Here is a 22,264-nt window from a genome sequence, read left to right as displayed (position 1 = left end):
GCTCCCGTTCTGTCTCTTTCTCTCCCTCTCTGTTGCTAGAAAAAGTGTGTGTCAACGAGCATGTGGGTGAGGTGTATTTGGTAGTGAAATGTCCAAATGTCCCTTCTTGCTTTTGCAGTATGAACTGGATCATGTAGAGCAAAAAAGTGATCCTGAGTGAAGATATCAAGTTGTTAAAATTAATTTTTGCTGTGTGCAGAAAGAAGGATGCTATTAGCTGTAGAGTCTGGAATCCTGGATACAATTTTCCATTCTAAGACATCCTCAGAAAGATGTTCCCGATACATGCCACTCATGTCTCCCTGGAACAGAGAGAGGCAAGCTGTTTTCAGCTACTTGTACGGTCAAGAGGGAGAAGCTGATACCTCTGGAAAGAAATATTCATCACAGATAGCACATGCCCTGGGCCATCTGATGGGTTGATGTTGGGCCAAGGTGCTCTAGTTACCCTGCAAGAACATCAGAGATGGTGCAAAGCCAGAAAAGACAACAGCAAGGAGCAGGCTGCCGGGGAAAGTGGTTGAGTCACCCTCCTTGTAGGGATTTAAAAGATGTGTGGATGTGGCACTTGGGGACACAGTTTACTGGTGGACTTGGCAGTCCTGGGTTAATGGTTGGACTCCACAGTCTTTGAGGCATTTTCCAACCAAAACAATTCTATGATTTTGTGATTCTAAGGAAGTCATTACACTGTCCTTCATTTTATCAGCACAACCAGGACTGAGCTTTGGGGCACCACCCCCACCTTCCTGAGGTGCAGTCATTTGGCTGGTGCTTGAAAAACCCACTCTGGGAGCTCCAGTGTGAGGCAGAAGGACCTGTGCAGCAGAGTTTACGGGTTATTCCAGAGGTAGTTATCTTTGGGAATGCATGAGCCTGCCCAGATTTCTTCTGCTCCTTGACAAGGAGCCCTTGTGTCACAGATGCACTGCTGGGATGTTGATGAAGACAAGCTCCTTGTGAAATGGCTCTCCTATATTAATTTGCAGAGTATCTCAGCACCTCTTAGCATGAAACACACCGTAGCTGAAAGTTTGAGGAGCACCTACACAACTTGGGCTCCAGATCATTAAGTATAGTGACAACTAAGGCTCTCAGAACAGTTTACCCTAGGGAAAAAGAAATAAAAAAAAGTAATTTCTTTTAGTTCCACACCCCTGATGACCAAAAAAGTGTTTTGCTCATCTTGAAATCACACTCCCCAGCAGCTCTGTTAGCACCCCCGCCCAAGTGTCCCTTACATCCACCTTCCCCCTAAAGGCAGGAAATCACTTAGAAAACATTTCCCAGGTTCCTTCCTGGCCAGAGGTCATCTCCGTGTTTCGGACTAGCAGGAATCACCGTGTTCTCTGACACAACACCGGAGAAGGAAGGTCTGTCCTGCCCATCCAGCACAGTGCTTTCAAGCTCGCGTTTTTTAACTGCAACTCCACCCCGTGCTGGTGGAGAAGGGATCAGTTCCCACTGATCGCAGGAAAGGGAGGTCACGGGGTTTGCTTGATTAAATCACCACAAGCCAAAAGGTTCCTCCTCTCTTCTCACTGAGAATTGCTCAGAGGCTGTTTAATTTGTTCCAAAAAGAAAAACAAAACAAAAACACAAACCCCAAGCCCAACAACCAACAGCATACACGGAAAAGCAGGTGTGTCTCAAGATCCTGGGAAAACAAAGGGCAGAGACTGAGGCAGAAGGTGACACTTGGATGGGAAGTTTCCATCCCAGCACAAGAGGACAAGTTTGGAAAAGGCTTGGACGGGACCAGCAGTTGTCCTACAGGTATGGATGATGTGTGTGAAACGCGGCATTCTTTTAACCATTTGGGGCAGGTGAAGGCGGCTTGAAGGAATTTTCAGGGCCAGATTCTGGCAATGTGGTATGAGCTTTGCATCAGCAGTAAACCTGCTGCGGGAGGACTGTGGATGACTGTGATCGGCACGTGTGTCGTTCTGTAGTGATTAGCTGGCAATTTTCTGTAGGAAACTTTTGGCTTTTCAGGGTGTGAATTAAGCCATTCAAGCCTCTGACAAAGTGCTACTGCCTGTTCGCTTGGCTAATGAATGTTAAAAGAGGTTGTGATTAGTTTAAACTCGGGGCTGCAGAGGTGAAGAGGGATGTGCACGGAAATGCCGTGCTAATCCAGACTGCATTTATTACCTCCTAAATCGTGCTACAGAGTTTCAGAAAAAAAAAATCAACTACTATAGCATCCAGATTTTTTTCCACTTCGTTTTATGCTTACAGTGGCTGGGATTTGCAATGCAAATGCAGGCACTGTAATTTTGTCAGCTTTTTGGAGCTGTGGGTTTGTTTCTTTTAAGAGCAATCTCTGGCATCTGCCTTCAGTTTCATATTAGGTGACATTCGCTGACAGGGAAGAGGGACTTGGGGCACCTGTGGCCACAAGTCTTCAAGCATCACATTTATCTTGTTTCCGTTCTTTTCTATCTGTGTTTTGAGCTGCTTAAATGAAAGCCAGTTTTATGGTGTTCTGTTGGAGTGCTGATGTGCTGCTGCCAGTGCTCAGTGTCAGGGGGGATACAGGGATGCTTTCTGATGCTTACAGCTCTGTTGATGCCTATATCCCCAAAAGCTCTGCTCCCTTTCCAAACATCTACATTTCTGAGCAGTACCCACTGTTTGCTTAAATGGTCATGATTCAGAAAAAATCACGGCTGTGATGTAGCCTTGTACAACCTTGTTTCTCTCTTCCCATCAGTGGGAAAGTGATGCCCACCTACGTGCACAAGGAGCTTTTGGGTTTGGGGAAGAAAGGTGTTAATGTTTCTGTAACTCTCACTTCCAGCGACAGTTTTCTGGGAGGCAATGAGCTTGCAACAGGCAAGGGAATAACAAGGGAAAGGATGTTGAGAATTTGAAAGCCCAAGGCTCCATTTTTCCTTCCTCCATCACTTGCTGTTGCATAATGAAAATGGTATTTCTCATCCCATAGATTTTCCTCTCATCCAGAAAATTCCTCATCATCACTTAACCTGTCCTGAGATGTCTGGCAACATTGCAGAACAAAGTGATATTTAGGGAAATTTAGAGGTAAATCTTTAGCATCTGCACAGCAGTGACACTTGACTGAACTCAGTGATGGCTCAGCCAGCTCAGAAGGAACCTGGTGAGAGTATCTGGCATCTGTCATTATTTAGTTTCCCTAGATTCATCTGAGTTTGCCTCCGGTGATCCAGGTTTAAAAAACAAACAAACAGAACATGCGTAGGCTCTGGAAGATATCTTTGTCCTGATCTTCTTGGTTATTTTTATTTTTTTAACACCTTTCAGACAGGCTTAATAAAGCAGTTTTCCGACATCTGAATTGGAGACGTGGGAAATTCCTCAAACTAGGCAGAGCTTCCTCTCATTGTTGTAACACAAAGGACCAGTGCAGCCTTTACTAGAGTTCCTTTTTTAACCCATTCATCTTGACCAAGAAAATCTCCCTGCTGCTGCCACTGCTCAGGGCTGTGATTCACAGTTTGCCAGAAGACAGCAGACAAGCATGGATGTGAATTGCATCATCCATGAGGACATCATTAGTTTTGGGTCTCTCTTTGCACATCATAAATGAAATGCCCTTGCATTTGAAGCTGAAATTATTTGCTGCTGGAATTAATCTCAGCCTTGTGTAAGAATCATGGCTTTTTAAAGCAAGTGGGAAGAACCTACAGCAAAACCAAACTCATTGCAGAAAACCATTTCCAGTTTTCCATGAAACAGTTTCTTAGGACTGTGATCTCCAGCAGAGGTTCAATTGCCATTCATGAGCTGATCCGACATAACTGCATGATTATGCAGAGTTTATTTCTTAAACGATCTTGCATGTGGCTCATCGTGCCTACGGGCAGTTACCACCCTTCAGCTAATCTGATCCAGCACCTGCTGTGCTGGTAATGGAGCAGCAGCTTGTCCCCCTTATCTGTGCTCAGCAATATCCTGAACGAGGACTGAGCCAGCACTGGGTGAGGGCAGGAGCTGTGGAGGGTGTGAGAGTGGCCGCGGAGGGGTTGTATTAGGAACATGGATGAGAGTGAAGGGACAAGGTGGGTGTGCAGGAACAGGGAAAACAGAGATTTCAAAAGATTTACAGTGGCATTGTTTTCTCTCTGATGGAGGAATGGTCCAAACCACTGGTTTGGTGGTGTTTTTTGGTTTTTTTTCAGAAAAGAGCAGCTCCTGCAGAGCAGTTAACTCAGTGAAGCAGGTTGTATATTAATTACAGTGCTATATTTGCATGTTATAATGCTGCCTCAGTGGACTTTGTTAAGGAATTTTTTACTACATTTACAGACAGGCTATTCTGGGGGCTTGTCTGCTTGTAGTAGTGGGAGATGTTTCACTCTGACAACCATCCTATGACATGACATGGATGTTATAACCTTAATCCACCGTCTCTGCACATAGTCCATACCTTTTCTCCAAAATTCAGTTTATTCCTGTGGAAGCCTGCAATGCATTCTGCCCCAAAGCCCTCCCCTCTCCATCATAATTCCCGCCTGAGCAAGACAAATAAGATGGGTGTGCTGGGTCTGGTTGGGATGGAGCTAATGTTCTTCATAAGGTGCTGTGTTTTGGATTTGTGGCTGAAACAATGTTGATAGCACACCAATGTTTTGGCTATTGCTGAGCAGTGCTTGCAGAACATCAGGGATTTCTTTTTTTTCCACTGTCTCTGTAGTCAGTGGGATAGGGGTTGGGAGGGGCTACACCTGGGAAAGCTGACTCAAATTCACAGAAAAGACATTTCAAACCATATAATGTCATGTTCAGCAATAGAAAAGAGTGATGGGGATCCGGGTGGTCTTTCAAGGTGGCCACTGCTTGGAGACTTTCTGGGTATACATGTGCTTGTGGGAGGTGGTGAGACATTGCCTTCATATCACCTTTTTTTTTTTGCTTTCATCTTTCTTTCCCTTATTAACCTTTATTTATCTCACCCCAATAATTTTCTCAGTTTTTCTCTTCCTATTCTGTTCTCCATCCTACCGGCAGGTGAGGAATAAGTGAGTGGCTGTGTGGGTGCTTAGCTTCAGGCCAGGGTCAAGCCACCACAACAGAATATCTAGCCCACCTTTTAGACGCCTTCTGGTGGACCACTTTTGAACAAACAGAAGGTTTTTTCCAGCCCAGGAAAAAGTCCCTTTAACTCCCTTGTGCCTTCTCAATCATCTGAGTTGCACAAAAGTAATACTTGTTTCAGGAAGAACTCAAAGGTCAGTCACCTAATATTGACCACTCCTGGCATTGAAGTTCTCCATTCTGGATGAAAGGGGAGCCAAGTTCCATTTGCCTTTTAGGTATTTCTACAGGTTTTGCTTGGTGCAAGCACTAATGGGTTTTTCCTGCACCAGGGTCTCTCTAAACACACTGTGAAGCAGAGACAGCAAATGCCACCCTTGTTTGGCAGCAGAGCACTGAAGCACAGACATAGTCAGGGTTTAATTACAAGGCTGGCTGCTGCCAACCCAGGCTCTGCTTAAACCCACATCAACAGGAAAGAAAATGCTGTGGCAGGCCAGGTTTGAGGATGCCTGTGAGTAGCAGAGCTGTATGCATCCCCCACTTAAATCTTAATACGAAATATTAATTTCCAAATGCCTTCCCTCAAAACATAATAGAGCTGTGATCTAGTATGTAATTTACTGTCCTCGGAAATTCCTCAAAACGGCAGAGCTTCCCCCAATTGTTCATGCACAGAGGAAAAGCTCTACTAGAGTTCCTGCTTCGGCTCAATCCTGTGACCAGAGGCTTGGCCCTCCATGACCATCAGGCTTTGTGTGTGAAAACCATCTTCATTCCAAAGATGTCCCTACGTGCCTTATGACAGGCTATTCACAACATGTCCCTTGCTCCTGAAACTGTTTTACTGTTCCTTCTTGAGAGAGAAATTCTTTAAATTCCTTCATGATGTCGCTAAAATTTGGGTTGAATGATCCTGTGTCTGAGATCCCGGATGAGGCTGTGCATGCCTTAAGTGTCTCTGTCTGTAAAGCAGGACTGATGGTACTTCCTTCCTTCCTTCCCCTTGTTATCCATCCTGTTTTAAGTCTGTGGCTTAAAAAGTCCAGTGGCTTAAAATGTCCAGTTGCTGTTCATAACCACTCTCCCTTATTGCAGTAGGGACACACAAAATGTTAAAATCATGGAATCACAGAAAGGTTTGGGTTGGAAGGGACCGAAAAGATCGTCTTGTTCCAACTCCACTACCATGGCAAGGACATCTTCCACTAGATGTTGCTCCAAGCCCTGTCCAACCTGGCCTTGAACACTTCCAGGGATGGGGCAGCCACAGCTTCTCTGGGCAACCTATGCCAATGTCTCACCACCTTCACAGTAAATAGTTTTTTCCTAGTATCTAATCTAAACCTACCCTCTGTTAGTTTAAAACCATTCCCTCTTGTCCTATCACTCCATGACCTTGTCAAAAATCCTTCTCCAGCTCTCTTGGAGCCCCTTTGGGTACTGGAAGGGGTTCCAAGGTCTCCCCAAACCCTTCTCTTCCCCATGGCTTAACAGACCCAGCTCTCCCAGCCCGTCTTTATAAGGGAGGTGCTCTGTGCTCTTACTGAAAATCTGCCTTAAAAGCTGCCTTCTCTTTTCCTAAATGCCTTATCTATGGACAGACTTGCAGTGGTTGCCCCAGCAAGGTTCCAGCATCATAGTACCAAACCTAGCAAAGGCTTAATCCACCCAACTGCAGTTAATGGAAGCTTCCCTTGTCCCTAATGTAAGTACAGGTGCTTTTGGGGGTGCTGAAGCAGAGAAGATTCCTACTGAAGTAAGACTTAAATTGCCTGTACAGTCAGCAGAGAGAAACACAAGGGCCTCTGAAGGCTTGTTGAGAGACATGCCACCAAAGTGGCACCAACCTTGTCTCATTTAGGGCAGAAGAGCTGAAGAATATTCCTTTTGTTGAAATGCAGGATTTACTGTAGGCCGTGCTAGGATTAGGAGAAAGACCTGTCACAGCATGAGTTAACCCTGAGGCCATCTGTCAGGGCACAGCTCACCTCCATGTGCCTGAAGTCTCCTTTTATCTCTTAAACAAGGCAGCCCAGGCTGTACCTGTGACTGGGAATGGCCCCTGGCCCATAATGTTCTTTAAATCATTTCTGTGAGTCTTGGCATTGGCATTGGCTGAGACAGGGAACATGCTGACTATGGACTAGATCTCCTAGAAGAACAGGGCAGAGACCCCAGCAGGTCATCTACCCCAGCCCTGCATCTCATGTTTGTTTAAGCTCTCTGAAGGCACCAGGAGCTGGAGAAATGCCCCGCTCAGTGTTAAATCTCATAAGCAAACCTGCCATCAGGTGCAAGTTGTCTTTCCATTGCTGTTTTTTTATGCTGTATGAGCCCAGCAAGCACCTTAGGGATTCACAAGGGAGGATCATCCCTGGTCTCAGCCCAAAATGTGATGTAATTTTGAACCACAATAAGCATGACTGAAGTTTACTGTTCCTTAAAGTCTTCTGAACATTAGTAAAGCAAAATAGTCCCATTTGGGTTGATGATAGTCTGTCTTGATCTGACACATAATGCCAATGATGAAGACATAAGAGTTCTGATGATTTTGAAAACATTATAGACAATGTTTAACTTCATGTTTAACAAAATTTAGCTTCAAAGAAGTTAAATACCAGCACTATTTAGTCTTTCTAAGTTATCCTGTGCTCTGGAAGACAGACCAGCACAAAAATAGTAAGGATGGAAGTGCAATCAGTGGAACAACATATAAACAATTATTTTTTCTCTCAGGCTTGATCATTACAGAAGGGAATTAAGAGATATGGACAGCAGAGACCTGCCTTCACCATTCTAGGGGATTTCCCTCCATTTATATGATTCTGTGTGTGAAACATAGATGCTATTTTGTACTTCTACATTTTTATTGCTAGGTGTGACAGGGCAGGCCCTCAGGCAGGAAACTCCCGCTGTCCAGAGCAGGATTATACAAACTCCAAATGGCTGACACCTACACAACTTACAGGAGTTTCCTATACAGCCAGCTGTGTTTGCACCAATAGCCGGAAAAAAATCAAGAGGTTAATAAAATGAAATGAGCAGGAAGCATGCAGTCATCAGACTTTCTAGTACTCCAGTCTATAGAAGTAACCCATGTCTGGCCTGATTTAGGGACCCAATCCAAAACTCATTGAAGCCCATGGAAATTCCACTGCAACAGATGTTGTTGGGCCTCGCTCTTCGCTGTATTGATATGGGAGTACATGGAGAGTTCCACCTTCCCTGTACTCAGACAGTGCTGAGCTTCAAATATCTTGTTTTGTTACTTCTGTCTGTGAGATAGGCCTGCACGTAGCTGTAGATGCTCCAAAGAGCATGAGGAGAAGAAGGGAAAGTTCATGGTTACGTCCCTTCTCTCATCCCAATCATCAGAGGTGAGCAAATGTACTCTGGTGGGTGCTTTTCCACAGCCTTTCGGTTGCGTGCAAAAAGCTGGAATAGCAGGGTGGAACTCATTGTTTAGCTTTCTTTTTTTATTCCCCCTTTTTTTTTTAATTTCCCTTTTTTTTTTCTTTTTTCTTTATTCCTTCCACAAACTCCAGCATGGAAGTCAAGCAGGAGCCCTTAGCTGGAGCTGAGAAAAAACCTCCTGAGTGGAGGTGAGGAAGAAATGCCAGGAAGAAGACAAGAGATGGGCAGGTCTTTCTTTTTCCAGTAAAGTGCTGATTTAAAGGCCATTTCTCTTTCCTTTCAGCTATCACTGTTTTCAGCCTGGCATATTAACGTGCCATGTGTCATGGGCAGCATTCATCCCTTCACTTATGATGTGCCAGGACATCTGTTTGCACACAACTAACATAAACAAAAACTGCCCCCCTACTCCCCCCAAACAATACCTCTGCTCCTGTCCTAGAGATCCCTGAACATCCCATCGAGCTCAGCCCCCTGCACCATGCTAGGCATAAAGTTGGAATAGCACAGTTGCTCAAACATCACAGAGACAGCATGTCACAGCCTGTTTATTGCCCGTTGGAATCCTTATCACTAAGCAGTTCAGTTTGGAGTCCTTGATTAATTAGTGTTTATTTTATTTTTGTTCTCATTCAGATGTGTTATCTAAGGTCAGTGCAACTTCCCTTGTCCCCCCTTTCCCTTTTAGCCAACTCTCCCATGAAATATTGTTGTGCCTGGGTGTGTATTTCTTAAAGTCATTGTATGTTTTCTGTCTGAAACAAACATTGTCTGATCATCCAGCTTATTACGCACTACCCAAAGGTCATGCTTTATGCAGAGAAAGGAAAGCTCTTCTGTTTTGGCTGAGGAATAACAAACTAGACAGGCACTGAGGATAGGCACTGAAAACAGGGCTTTAGTCCCACAGATCGAGCTTCTGAAAATATGTTCTATAGCTGTTTGAAAAGGGTAAACTAAGGCTCAGTTGCTATAGGCTCTGGGCAGCCTTGGAGCTGGACTGTCCTGTGCCAGTCACACATCTCTCCCTTCATACCTTCCAACCTTTGGCAGCTCCTGGTTCCTCTCTCCATGCATCCTTCACCTCCACAGATCTCACAGCACCATAAGTCTTTCATTCAAAATAGCTAAAGGGAGGCAGAGCTGTTTAAGCCACAGGAAAATGCTGGCATGGGGACAACAGAGATTAATTAAGTTCAAAAAATATAAAGCCCAATTAGAAAGATGCAGAACAAGTACCAAAGAGTGGGAGGACTGCTGTGCTAGAATGGTATAGGACTCTTCAGCCTAGACAACTGATGGGGAGTATAAACATGATGTATGCTGGTATGAGGCCACAGAGAAAATATGCACCATCCAGTTTGACAATTAAGGACCAAACCTGACGCTAAGAGTTGCAGATTCAAAGCAAGCAAAGGAATTCAGACCTCCTTGCTCTTGGGAGTTATGGATATGGGACACTCTCCTAGGTTTTCTTGCAGTTCACTTCCTTTGCACAGCTTGAGAGGGCAGTAGGGTTGTTAAACACCAAGGACTTGCTTTTGCTCCAGAAGTCCCTGTACCTCTGGTAACCAGAAGTGGAAAGAACATTCTGAAGATGTGCTGCTCCAAGCTTACTTCACTTTTGTAAAATTCTTCTGCTTTAGCCCATGCTGGATATTAAGCAACTGGGCTAGAGAATCCTTGGATCCAACCAAGGGCAAATCTGCTTATGGCATTAAGCGACTAGTACCCATTAGAAAGGGTGGGGAATGGTCTCCCAGTGTGAACAAAGAAGTAAAAGCACAGAATTAAAGGCTTTTACAATGAGACTTGACACAAACCTTTAAGGCAGAATATGGCAGACTGACCACACAAGGGGCTCCTGGCCTCAGTGACTCAGGATGTGTCTTACAGCCCAAGGAGAGGGCCAAGAGCTGAGGCTGTGGACTGATATTCACATCACAACAAGCTCTGCTGGTTGAGGACATGTTTTGCCCTCAGAGTTGTTTGTTGTCCTCTTCCTGCTGGTGCCAAAGGTGTGTTCGCCTCCACTTCTGCACAAAAGGAACCACATTCCCAGACACAGATAGTAGAAAAGTTTCAGCCAACAGGAATAAAATACCTTTATCTGGGATGGCTGCATGCAGATGAATAACTCTGTGTATTCTAAAACAGAAGTGCTTGTTCCAACTTCTGCATTTATAACTCCTTACCAAAGAAGTCACTCCAGGGTGACTGTTTCTTTAGGTCCCCTAATCAGTTATTTATAGACATTGACAAGATCCCCCTCTGCCTTTCCTTTTCCAGGCTAACCAGTCCCAGCTCTCTCAGCCTCTCTCGGTGTGACAGAAGCTCCAGGTCCTTAATTATTTTCGTAGCCCTTTGCTGGACTCACTCCAGTGTGTCTAAGTCTCTCTTGTACTGGGGAACCTGGGAGCTGAACACTGTGCTTAAGATGCATCCAGAACCAGGAAATCTCATCTTTAAGTCTGATATCAAATGAGAAATGTTGTCCCAAAGACTCTAGAAAGAAGACATTGACAGGATAAGAGAGGCTTCCAAATGTTTCTGGCTGTAAGAGACAGAGAGTGGATGAGTCAGACAGAAGGATAAGGTGAATAGGCCAGGTTCTGCTCGGTGAAGAGAGTTTTTCTGCACTAGGGAACCCATGTAAGGAGCCACAGGTCTGTGAGAATGTCTGTAGAAGCAACCTGGCCACCAGACAGGGACTACCAAACCCTGCTGCGAGGGATTAGACAGCATGTCAACACCGTGTTATTTCTGTCTCTGGTAGAACCCAGATGTCTCTTGATCATGCTACACTGGTGAGGCCATAAAACCCATGCACTATGTGGCCATCACCTCCCTGCCAAAGATAGAGATACTTACTCTGAAGAAAAGTCAATTCTCAGCAGCCCTACCTATCTAAACACAGTGACATGGCTGTAAGTGCAGGTGAATTGTTACCTAGCCCGAGGAGAGAGGCCAGACAGAGGTCTGGCATCGGTGTGGGACCTTCCCAGACAGGTCAACTGTACAGCTGACCAGAAACTGAGACAGTGTTAATTTTGTGCCAAATGTGTCAGACTGTTTCTCATCTTCCTCCTTCCCTGAGTTAATGCTTAGCCAGTAACTGTGGCAGTTGATGCTTATTCATGCAAGAATACCCTCACTGATTTGGCAGATCGCTGTTCTCCAGTGACAAGGAATAAGTCCAACTGTGAACTGTTCTGGGAGGGCTAGGACAACGTTCCAAGGCTGGCTGGCACTGTCCAGAATGTGTTAAAATGCTCACGGAAAGTTCTGTGGGCTGCTCTCAGAGCATTAGGAATGCCTGAAGGATGTGATAATTTGGCCATTCAGCCAGGCAGTATTTTCTGTGCTCTCAATCATCTGGCTGAGTGGTTCCTATTCCAGCTACTGTTCCCTACAAACATGAGTCCCGCAGAGCTGTTTTCTCCTTGCAGGAAGTCCTGCTTGGTCATGGTATGATTTGAGCTTGATCTGCAGATAGCTGGGGCTGAATTATTTTCATTTTCCATGTAGGCTATTTGGGTATGTAAAAAGGTCATCACCAATTCACAGGAAAGCTTACAGAGAAATAGAAAAGTCATAGGTCAAGAAGAAAAAGTATATATTTCATGAACAAGGGTGGAAAATGTGAGTTGATGTAGAAAAGGATGTGAATCAGAGGCTCCTCTGGAAATATTGTTTTGGGAAAACCCTAGGTAAGGCTACAGGTACAGTTTACCTCCTCTGTGCTTAAACTAGTGGGAATATTGTACTGCAGAGGTCCAGAAAAGAATTCCTTAACTTGTCTAAGATAGAATCATAGAAACATTACATTGGAAAAGACCTCTAAGATCATCAATTCCAACCATTAACCCAACACAGCCAAGTTCACCACTAAAGCATGTCCTTAAGTGCCACATTTACATGTATTTTAAGTACTTCCAGGCACAGTGATTCTATCACTTCCCTGGGCAGCCTGGACCAATGCTTGACCACCCTCTCAGTGAAGAATTTTTTCCCAATATTCAGTCTAAACTTCCCCTGAAGCAACTTGAAATAATTTCCTCTTATTGTATTGCTTGTTACCTGGGAGAAGAGACTGACCTCCACCAGAGGTAATTGGAAGAGATCAACAAACAATCTACCTTGCACCCCATTGCCACAAACTCACATGGAGGTAGAATCAAAGACTCTCTTCCATGTCAGCAGTTTTATTGCCTGTTCTTAAAAACCTCCACTGAAGGAAACTTTGCAGATACCCCGGGTGGCCTAATTCAATGCTTTTAAATGTTACAATTACACATTTTCCATAATCACCAGCGTATTTAGCTTTGCTTCAGATTGTGTGACTTCACTTCATCCTTCACCCAGCTGTCACTGTGAACACACATGTCAGTCCTCTACCAACTGACAGGCTGTAATTGTGTCCATATTTGAGTCTTATCCCATCTAAACTGAACAACCTGTTCACAAGATTATACTCTGATCATGTCTTAGCATTCATAAGGCTCTCCTTTGGATGCTCTCCAATGCAGCAACATCCGGACACAGCGCTCCAGCCAAAACATCAACAGCATCACGTAGAGCACTTCTGTTATCTCCCAGGTCTTAAATGAAAAATATTTGTTAAAAAAAACCTAAGAATGAGATTTGCCTTATTTTGAACATCGTCACCGTGAATTTAGGTAGCAATCTTTGAGTGGCTGAACACACAAAATTCAGACTCAAAACTAATAAGAATTGCAAGTGCTGTAAGAACCTTCAGTGTTGCATCCGGCTTCTGAGAGCTTCTGGCATCTTTTTATGCATTTAGATATGCAACTGGATTTGGTTACACAAATTGCTGAGGTTGGATTATAGAGATGAAACTGAAGTGTTAACAGCCAGGACTGGAATGAAGGTAGGTGAGTCAAGAGGGCTGTATGTTAACCTAATTTCCAAGTTGTTTCCTCGTTAACTTTCGCTTTGAACAGTATCTCTAATGTTGCACCTATGTGGGAATGTTACACTGGTCTATTTTGTTCATGCCAGATGAAATTTGTTCACATGCTTTTGTAACCGCACCTTTCCATTGAATTACAGGATCTGTGTAGCTCGGCCTTGTTTTGAATGAGTGCTCCTCATTCAGAGCAGTTGTCCTCTAACACACCTTTTGCTTGCTTTCCTGAGTCTGTGAAGGCTAAGTGCAGTCTCGGATGTTTAAACAAAAAATGTTCTGGGGTTGAAACTTTAAAACTTTAAAATCCAGGAAGTTCACAGTTTCTGGTGACATGACAGTATGGGATTAATGAGTACAGGAAAAAACATCAGGATGATCAGGACATCCCCTGTGCTCGCATACCAAGTTGATTACATACCTAAAGCTCTGGCATTGTGTAATTTTCACATTCTTCTGCAAAGTAAACCAAGATTTCTCATACCTTTAGGCTGCAGTTTAATGGTACAATGTCTTGAGCAGAAACTCTCTTTTAAGAAAACCTTACTGACCTTCTTTCCCATTCCCACACCCCAAGGTGCTGTTGGTTAAAATTGTTGAAAGCCACAGCAATACGAAAAAGAAGACACCAAAAAAAAAGGAGGAGGGGATGAGGGGAAAGGAGAGTTTAACTCAGACCAGCTTTCCAGTCAAGTGCAGTCAGTGTGGAAAGTGTGGATCCACCACAGCTAACTCAGTCTAAGCCAAGTCTGTCCTCGCCTCCACCTCAGCCTCTGCACTGGCACTGCTGCTTATCTAAACCTGCAAGCAGTCAGCCAAGGGAGCAACACTGGGTGAAAATAATGCAGCTTTTTCTGTAGGGATAGACTATGGACTCGTGCTGAACAGCTTGCCAGGGCAGAAAGTAAGAGGTCCTCTTTGTCCTTATCATCCTGCCCCATCTGCCAACCCCTGTTCCTTTCCCCTTCCCTACTTGGGGCCATGTAATCTGCTCCTCTCCTCGCTTTGGCCTTGGCACTCTCTGGGCCTTCTCTAAGCTGATTAGACTTGGTCAGGTGAAAGCAAGCTTGACACCTTATTGCTGCTTTAGTTTCCCATGGGGAGCATCAGTCATGTCAATTTAATCACCTTAAAACTGCTGCAAAAGGCTGAGGTCTGACTCACCACATTGCAGGCAGCAGCAAGTGACCAGGTTTGCAGACAATGGAACAGACCTATCTCATGAGTTAATCACTGCTTATAAAATAATCCCCCACAACATGAACTTAATCCCAGGCTTTTCCACAGACATTACACGAGCTCAATGTGTCACTGCCTCGCACACTGCTGTGGAAACAAATTCCATTGATGAACTGGCTGTGATCAAACACTGTACAGAGAAGGGCCCCATTGTTATTTGGACAGATGGCTCCTGTTTGTGCAGTGGGTTCCTGGCTCCAGATTTTGTTCAAGGTAGAAACATACATAACACATCAGTTTCCCTTGGTTTCTTGGAATTTCCTACTCTTCCCCACCTTTCACAGTAGCCATCAGAGCCATAGGTCTGCATTCCTGCAGAGCTTCTCCAAGGGCATAAACATGTGTCCCCAGAGCTTTCCAGGCACAGCTCACAGCGAGCATGCTGCCAGCTCAGGCAGGGAAATCTTCAGGGTTTTCCTCCTCTATAATTTAAGTCAAAGCTCACAAACATTTTTCCATAGCTACAAAACATGATTTTGCTGCTTTCAGTCCTCAACACCCTCTTTTGTTAGAACAAAGCAGGTGAGTAACAGCAGCGGAACAAGTTAGTCCACTAATCTGCAGATAAGACACTGGAGGACTCAGATGAGTGCAGGGGGAAATAATGAGTACTACCTGATGAATGGTATCAGGAAATATCTCCTCTTAAAATGCCTTGTGGGTTTTCTGCAGTGGCATATCTGCTCAGACACACACTTGAAATTTGAGTGCAGGCTCTAGAGACAACTTCTTTTCTGGGCAGCACTAACTTGTTCAACTAATTATACAAGTTCCTGTGTCTTAATTTCTCTTTGAGAGAGCAGCCTGGGCTACAGTAGAAAGCAGAGGATGTTTAAGATGGATCTAATTAGAAGATCATCTCTTTGAACGACCTGAGAAGGTAAACCATGTTGTATCTCTGGGTGTTGTGTTTATTTTCTAAAACGTGTGATGGTAACTATTGTGCTAGGTGAATTTGCAAGAGAAGGTGTAATTATTTTGCAACATTCATGAAAAAGAGAAGCTTAGAGGAAAAGTAAAAAGAAGGTCATGTAGCTCACCTGTGTCCTTGGCTAAAGTGAGACTTTGCGATTTACCTCTAAGAATCCTCTGCGTTTTAGAATTAACTTTAAACAATATTTTCATGCCTGAATATTGTGGAGAACAAGAGATTTGGTAGTAAATCTGGACTTCTTTAGGTCTCTGAGGCTTTATAAATTGAAGTTACTTATTGCTTCCCAGGAGACAGTTTGTATGAAAAATGAGGAATGTGTCCACACAACTGCTTTACCCACTGAAGGCAGATAGAATTTGCTGACTGAAAAATTTACAGCAGTGCTTTATTCATTAAGAAATTAAATGAATGAGGGGGACAACTGCATTACTTGAGAAGAACATTAATACTTTTCCCCATTTGCCATTTGTTTGCCAGTTTTCTGGCTTTCTAGATCCTGGCTTGGGATGTTTTGGAGTTTTAAATTGCAATCAAAGCCTGAGTACCACCACAGTTCTTATGTGAGTTGTCCTCTATATGTTGTCTTACATATACAATTAACAGGGCATTTGCTTTCAGCTACATGGTCACACAAAGGATGTGCCTGAAAATAGAGGTGACCTATAACATTTGAATATGAACACAAGTTTGGGAACAGTGCAAAAGATAAATGCAAAACTGTACCAGATATTGTTTAACCTCATCATAAATTTTGTTTAATGACCTTTTCCCCTTTCTATTGTCTGTTTCACCAACCCATCACCTATGTAATACAAGTTCTTTGTACAGATTAAGCTATTTTACCACACTCTGTGAGCATATGCTGCACATACAAAGCTACCAGAAACCTTTATTTTGTTAGTGCTTTAGTTATTAAGTCATGGCACTATCTCAGGGACAGCTTATAATGTTTCCCTCTTGATCCACTTTGATCAATCCTGGTCTTGGGATCACCCAGATCCATGGAAGTCTTGAGTTACAAGTGGATGATGTCTCCAAAATAGAAAAGCAGTGTCTTTTGTGGAATGCTGGGTATACTGACAGACATGCCCAGGAAACTGAAAAAAACCACCCCTGTAACAGTCTTTTTTGGAATAGATTTTGGGGTGGGGTGGGAAGATGTTCTGAATCACTGTGATGTCCTGCTTTCTGGTTATACCTGTATAGGAGTATAAGAGCAGCTATACTGTGTTAGCTCAAATGTCTACGTAACAGTGAGGTTTTTTGTTTTGTTTTGTTCGCTTTTTTGTTTAAATTTTTTTGGTTTGCTTTGCTTTTGTTTGGGTTGGGTTTTTTTGGTTTTGTTTTTTCTCTCTGTTGCTATCCTAAAATATCTTAAAATTAGTTTTCCTTTTTTCAATTACATCTCAGAATTCAGTTGACATTTCTTCAGACCCCGTTTCTGAGTGGTAATAGTCAGTTCAGTGTCTGTCACAGAACACAAAATGTCACGATCATTTCTTTCTGCCTTACACTTACCGGTGCTGAATTTCATGAACTTCATGACTGAGTCACTCAGTATCCTGTGGGTCCAGTGCAGATCTTCACAGGGAGACTTTCTCAATCATGTAAAGTTTTCCACAGTGTTGTATCGCTGACCACTGCCTTTTCCACATCACTTGAGAACAGAGGGTAAGATACAGGCTTACACCACATTCCTGCAGAGCTCTGATGATGACATCTCTATATTGGAATAGAAAATAATTTATTCCTACTTTTGTCTATGTTTCAACCAGGTCTGTATCCAGGTGAAGTCTCACTCCAGATGGATCTCCCTAAGAAACACATTCGGTGATAAATCCCTGCTGGATACCCACATTGGTGACATCAAGTACTATAACTCATTGCCATCCTCTTTCAATTCCCAAGGTGAGACCAGAGATCTTTTTGATATTACAGTTTTCTGTCATGGTCTCTTCTGAGCTAGAAAGTCACAGCAAAGTGCCCTGCTTGCTTGGGAGCACCAGCTCTGATGTGCAATAGTGGCAGTAAGCAGCCACTGCCAATGTTCATTATCATCTCAGGAGGTGCTGATTTTTCTGCTTTCACCTTGTGATTCACAGCCTTGCAAAGCCTGAGTTTGGATGAACAGCCTCTTCAGTGCAAAAAGATCATAATTTTACAAAAGCTCATGACTTTAATCAGGCTGCTGTTATCCACTCAGGTACTGTTCAGTACTATTCTTAAGAGTCTTTTCTCAGTGCTTTCCTCTCTCAAAATGATTTTCACAATCTGCCTGGGTTCTGCCTTTTTCTGTAGCTCTCTACTAGCTGTTAATTCTCGAGGTGGGGAAGTGCTTTGTTAGGAATAACCAGAAAGTGCATATTCATAGCAAAATATGTATTTTTTATGTATTCTTCACCTCCCTTTTTCTATTCCCTTTGGTTGCATAAATGTGTCAGCATCTGTTATGAGGGTCCATGCTTGTTTTACCTCTTCCTTTGTGTTTCATTGTCTGATCTACTGTGTGAGTAAATTAGCTTAGATATTAATGAGCTGGAAAAGGTTATTTTTTTCCTGGATTTTGATTTCAGGCACCACATTATATTCTGATGTGTCAGTATTCTTGGGTTCTAGGTTACTTATTTATTAACTCCAGTGCAATTAATCGAGATGTATACTAAAAACTCAAGATAACAGGTACTTTTTTCCAAGGAGATACCACTCTTCATTGTTTCCATTGTTATCCAAGGCACAACAAACATGCAGAAATCTCTAGCTGAGTCCAAGGTGTTGCTACAGCCTTCTCCTGAGTGGGATACAGCCAGTAGCAGAGCTCTCCCTGCTGCAACAGGACGGGCCCTCACTTACAGCAACATTTCTAGTTGTTCCCTCATGTCCTGGCTGTGCATTTCCCAAGTGCCACTGTGAGGAATAGTTGAAGATCCAAAGTCAACTTTCCTCATGGCAGATGGATTTCCAGCACCTCATTTGTTCTTGTTAGGAACCTGCTTAGGACTCTGCCTTCTTCAAGTGATTCTTTCTCCTATTTAGAGTAGCTACAGCCAACATGAAAAAAAAGGAAATATGAGGGAAACAGTCTGATGGTAGAGACAGAGGAATAATTACAGGCCTTGTTCCATGCCTTGTCTTGGATGGAGTGAACAGGCAGAGTGTGCTGAAGGAATCTGAACACACTGTTTTTGTAGAGTATGCTGGTATTTCCTACTGTGTGGATCAGCTGAAAATTCCCTTTTGTTTCATTATCTTTTCAGGTCATACAGCAAAGTCACAGGAAAAAATGCCGTCCCCAATCACTGCAGGTCTCCACTGCCTAGTTCTGCTGGTCTCAGCCTGCTGCCAGACATCACAGGACTCAAACTTCAAACCATTCCCATATGTAGTGAGTATTCTTTCCCATCCCCATTAGTTTTCATTTGGTCTCTGCTTGTAGCATCCTGATGCTCTCCTTCACATCCACAAAACCTTGGAGGAAGTCAGGATAAGACCAGGTAGAGAAACTGAACCCAGAGTGTGTAAAAGAGATGGAGAAATCCAGAAACTGGGCTCTTCTTGCTTTCCAGTCTTAAAGCCTCTCCAGAAGGCACTGAAAAAAACACTTCTGGTTTCTTACCTGTGTTAGTCTGCAAGGGATTTCAACTGCTGTCCCTGGAGCTAAGCCTAGGTAACAGTTACGTGGGCATTGCTCCTGGATGGAATTCACTCATCCTATGAGAGAAGATCCAAATATATCTTGCCTAGAAGTGACATGTCAACAAAACTAGCTCAGGCACAAAGGTGTTACAGGTGGGTGACAGGTGTCTCACCACTGTCTTGACAAGAGGACAAGTCCACAAGACCAAAATGCCACTCCTGAGTGATTTGTGTTTAGATGTTGCTCTTGGACTCAGATTTCACTTCAATTTCTCACTTTCTTGATAGTCCTCACATACCTCTTTTGCTTCATCTGTAGTGTGAATTATGGAAAGCTGTTTTGTGCTTCGTCCTGTACATGGGTTTGTTAACAGACAGTTTCTGCACAAATAGTCCCTAACAAAAAGAGGAACAGAGAAACCAAGTTAATGGAAGTTAATATAGTTAATATAGTCTGGTAAATAAAACTAGTCTACAAATCTACCTACTCTTGGTCATCACTATTATTGTTAGACCAGAAAATACTTCGATCGTCTTCTCCATTGTGAGAGAATGGGACAACCTCCTTTATTGAGCAGGTTGAAAAATGGAAACATGAAAAGGAAGATAGAAACTCCTTAAGCTGTTTCTACCACTATCCCCTGTCTTGGCAAACCAAGATATGTCTGGTTCCAGCAGTCTCACCTGCACTTCAGCAGATGTCTAATAGTGACCAAGTATGTTGTTTGGTCTGTTTTTTTGAAGCAGTCTCCATCTCAGCACTTAAGAGTTTTCATGAAAAAAGCAACACCTTTTTTTTTATTTTCAATCATCATTGATCCATGGTACACCCTGCAAATGAGTCATTATTTAATGGTGTGAAATATGTGAAGTATTTAGGAACGTAGCAATACCCTTCAGTTATTTGGGAGAATAATTGAAAAAGGAAACCACTGAGTCCAAACCTGGAGTAAGACATGGATTGCAATGGGATTTCTGTAATTCTTGCAGCCAATTTCTAACACAGAGGTCGTACCCCGGCAGTGCAAAAACTGCCAGAGCGCCTTGGGATCTTCACTCCGGCACAGCTGCGACACAAAGCCCAGCTCTAATCACACACCAGATGGTTCCTTTATGTAAAGAGATGACTTAAGAGTTGCCAAGCTATTCACCCTTTCTGTAAATAAAGGTTTCAGTAGGAATCAAGAAACTGGCAAAGCCGCGAATTTCCTGCCTGTGTCTGTGCTTGTTCTTTAGCCTTTCTTGCTAACAGTGGTGCCAATGTATTTTTAGGGCACGATTGAAAAAGATAAGATGGTCTGCATCTCACTTGGCTGCAGCCTGCATGAACCAGCCATACTGAAGCTGTGCCACCACTGCCCTGGTCAACTGTGTGTTACTGATGGCCCTAAAGTAGCTGACCTGGCAACTGAGCTGGAGCCAAGACTTTTCAATTCTCTTTCTTTTCCTACTCAGGGTGGCTTTGCTGCTGCAGAGATGGAAGCTCAGAGCAAAGATGAAAGAAAAGGGTGATGAGAGTCTGGTTTCTGAATTCAAAGGCCAAGTGGCTGGGTTTCCCAAGCAGTGGGACCACCTGCACAAGTCTGGCCCAGGCCTAGGGTCATGTATCTGCCCCATAGTGGGGACTGCAGCTCAGACACAGAAATCCTTTTCAACTGGGGCAGTTGCCTTGCAGAGTTATGCAAAGAGGCATCTGCAAACTCAGTACATCCCTCAGCTGGTGTTTAACCCTTCCCTGCTAGGAAGATAAAAATATTCTGTTTAAAGAGGAAGATGGGGTGGGAGGTTGGAGAGTTGGGGCCAAGAGTGGTGGGAAAAAATTACCTATGTCAGTATCTTCTTCACTAATTTCTTTTGCCAACAATGGCAGCTAAAGCTTTACTTTGTTTTTCTCACAGAGCTTCACTTTCTGGTTTTTCCACAGATTGACAGCACACTAGGAGAGGAAAGTTTCCACCCAGATATGCAAAGGCAGAAGCGAAACGGTACGTACACAAATGTATGGTAATAGAGCAGTTTTCTGGTAAACCAAGGGTGAAATCACTATTAGGGACAGCATCTATTGATGTACTGAACTGGGAACATCAAAGGAGAGGTGGTGGTGTTCTTTAACCCCATCGAAGCACCACAGGGCCATTCAGTCACTCTCCTTCAGTGGGATGTGGAACAGTATCAGAAGGATAAAGTGAGAAAACCCATGGGTTGAAATAATGACAGTTTACTCAGTAAAGCAAAAGAAGAATTCATTTGCTACTTCCCATTTTCAGACAGGTGTTTAATCATTTCCAGGAAAGCAGAACTCTCCAGGTCCCTCTGGATGGCATCCCTTTGATGACATATATCAGCACAGCTTCTATGCAAGTTGAAATACCAGTGTAGAAAATACTCCCCCCAAGCTTCTTAGTAGGACAGGGGCCACAAGATAATCCTATATCACCTCAGTCTGTGGCTGACAGCCCATCCACTTACTGACTCAAAGGAGAGACGAGACAATTTTTCTCTGTATATATTATGTCACTTATATCCTTTTCCTATTGCTCTGAGACCAAAGAAATCTGGCTTTTCTCAGACAAGCAGCAGATAAAACAGAGGCAGAATGTCTGCTGAGGGGGAAGTAAGGAGATTCTCTAAGCAGAATGCCACCAAAGTTACCATTAAATAGCAACCAAGAGCCCAAATGCCAAATCAGTTTGTGATTTACCTTTAAACACAGCTTTGCATTGAAATTCTATTTCTCTTTCAGAGTATATTTTTGACGTTCCCCTTCCAGAGTACATGGCTGACATTGAAGTAACCCTTACAGATTCATCTTACCTGCAGCCAATCAAAGAGTATTTCAAAAATCTTACAGTTCCAACAAACATTTCAAATATACAAACAACAGTTTCAAGCATCCATGTTACAACAGGTGGGTTGGTTATTGATTTTAATATTCTGGATGATGTGGTTTTTTGTCAGTATTTGATGTCTCCCACTTCTACCACCCAGCACACTTAGAAATCAGCAAAACTGAACCATCTCTGCTGCCTACTGAAAGACCCAGCAAGACTGAGGCTCTAGCACACAGCAGCATGTTTTGTTATCTGTGT

At 43.4% G+C, this 22,264-nt stretch overlaps 1 protein-coding gene across 2 annotated transcripts in view; it reads left to right on the top strand.

Moving 5' to 3' along the window:
* Positions 1–1,411: 1,411 nt before the first annotated feature.
* Positions 1,412–22,264, top strand: part of ADGRF5 (adhesion G protein-coupled receptor F5) — a 42,715-nt gene continuing 21,862 nt past the window's right edge. Inside the window, exons 1-6 of one of the 2 annotated variants that reach the window (XM_027690078.1) lie at positions 1,412–1,776; positions 17,318–17,450; positions 17,645–17,745; positions 18,797–18,924; positions 21,100–21,160; positions 21,919–22,083. In XM_027690078.1, the coding sequence (XP_027545879.1) occupies positions 18,823–18,924; positions 21,100–21,160; positions 21,919–22,083 (328 nt within the window). In that variant the 5' untranslated portion in view covers positions 1,412–1,776; positions 17,318–17,450; positions 17,645–17,745; positions 18,797–18,822. The remainder of the gene's footprint in view (positions 1,777–17,317; positions 17,451–17,644; positions 17,746–18,796; positions 18,925–21,099; positions 21,161–21,918; positions 22,084–22,264) is intronic. The other variant, XM_027690077.1, reaches the window with a different exon arrangement.

The sequence above is a fragment of the Neopelma chrysocephalum genome, unplaced genomic scaffold (genome assembly GCF_003984885.1).
Source record: "Neopelma chrysocephalum unplaced genomic scaffold, ASM398488v2 Primary Assembly neopelma1_80, whole genome shotgun sequence".
Taxonomy (NCBI): domain Eukaryota; kingdom Metazoa; phylum Chordata; class Aves; order Passeriformes; family Pipridae; genus Neopelma; species Neopelma chrysocephalum.
This window is presented reverse-complemented; position numbering and strand designations above follow the sequence as displayed.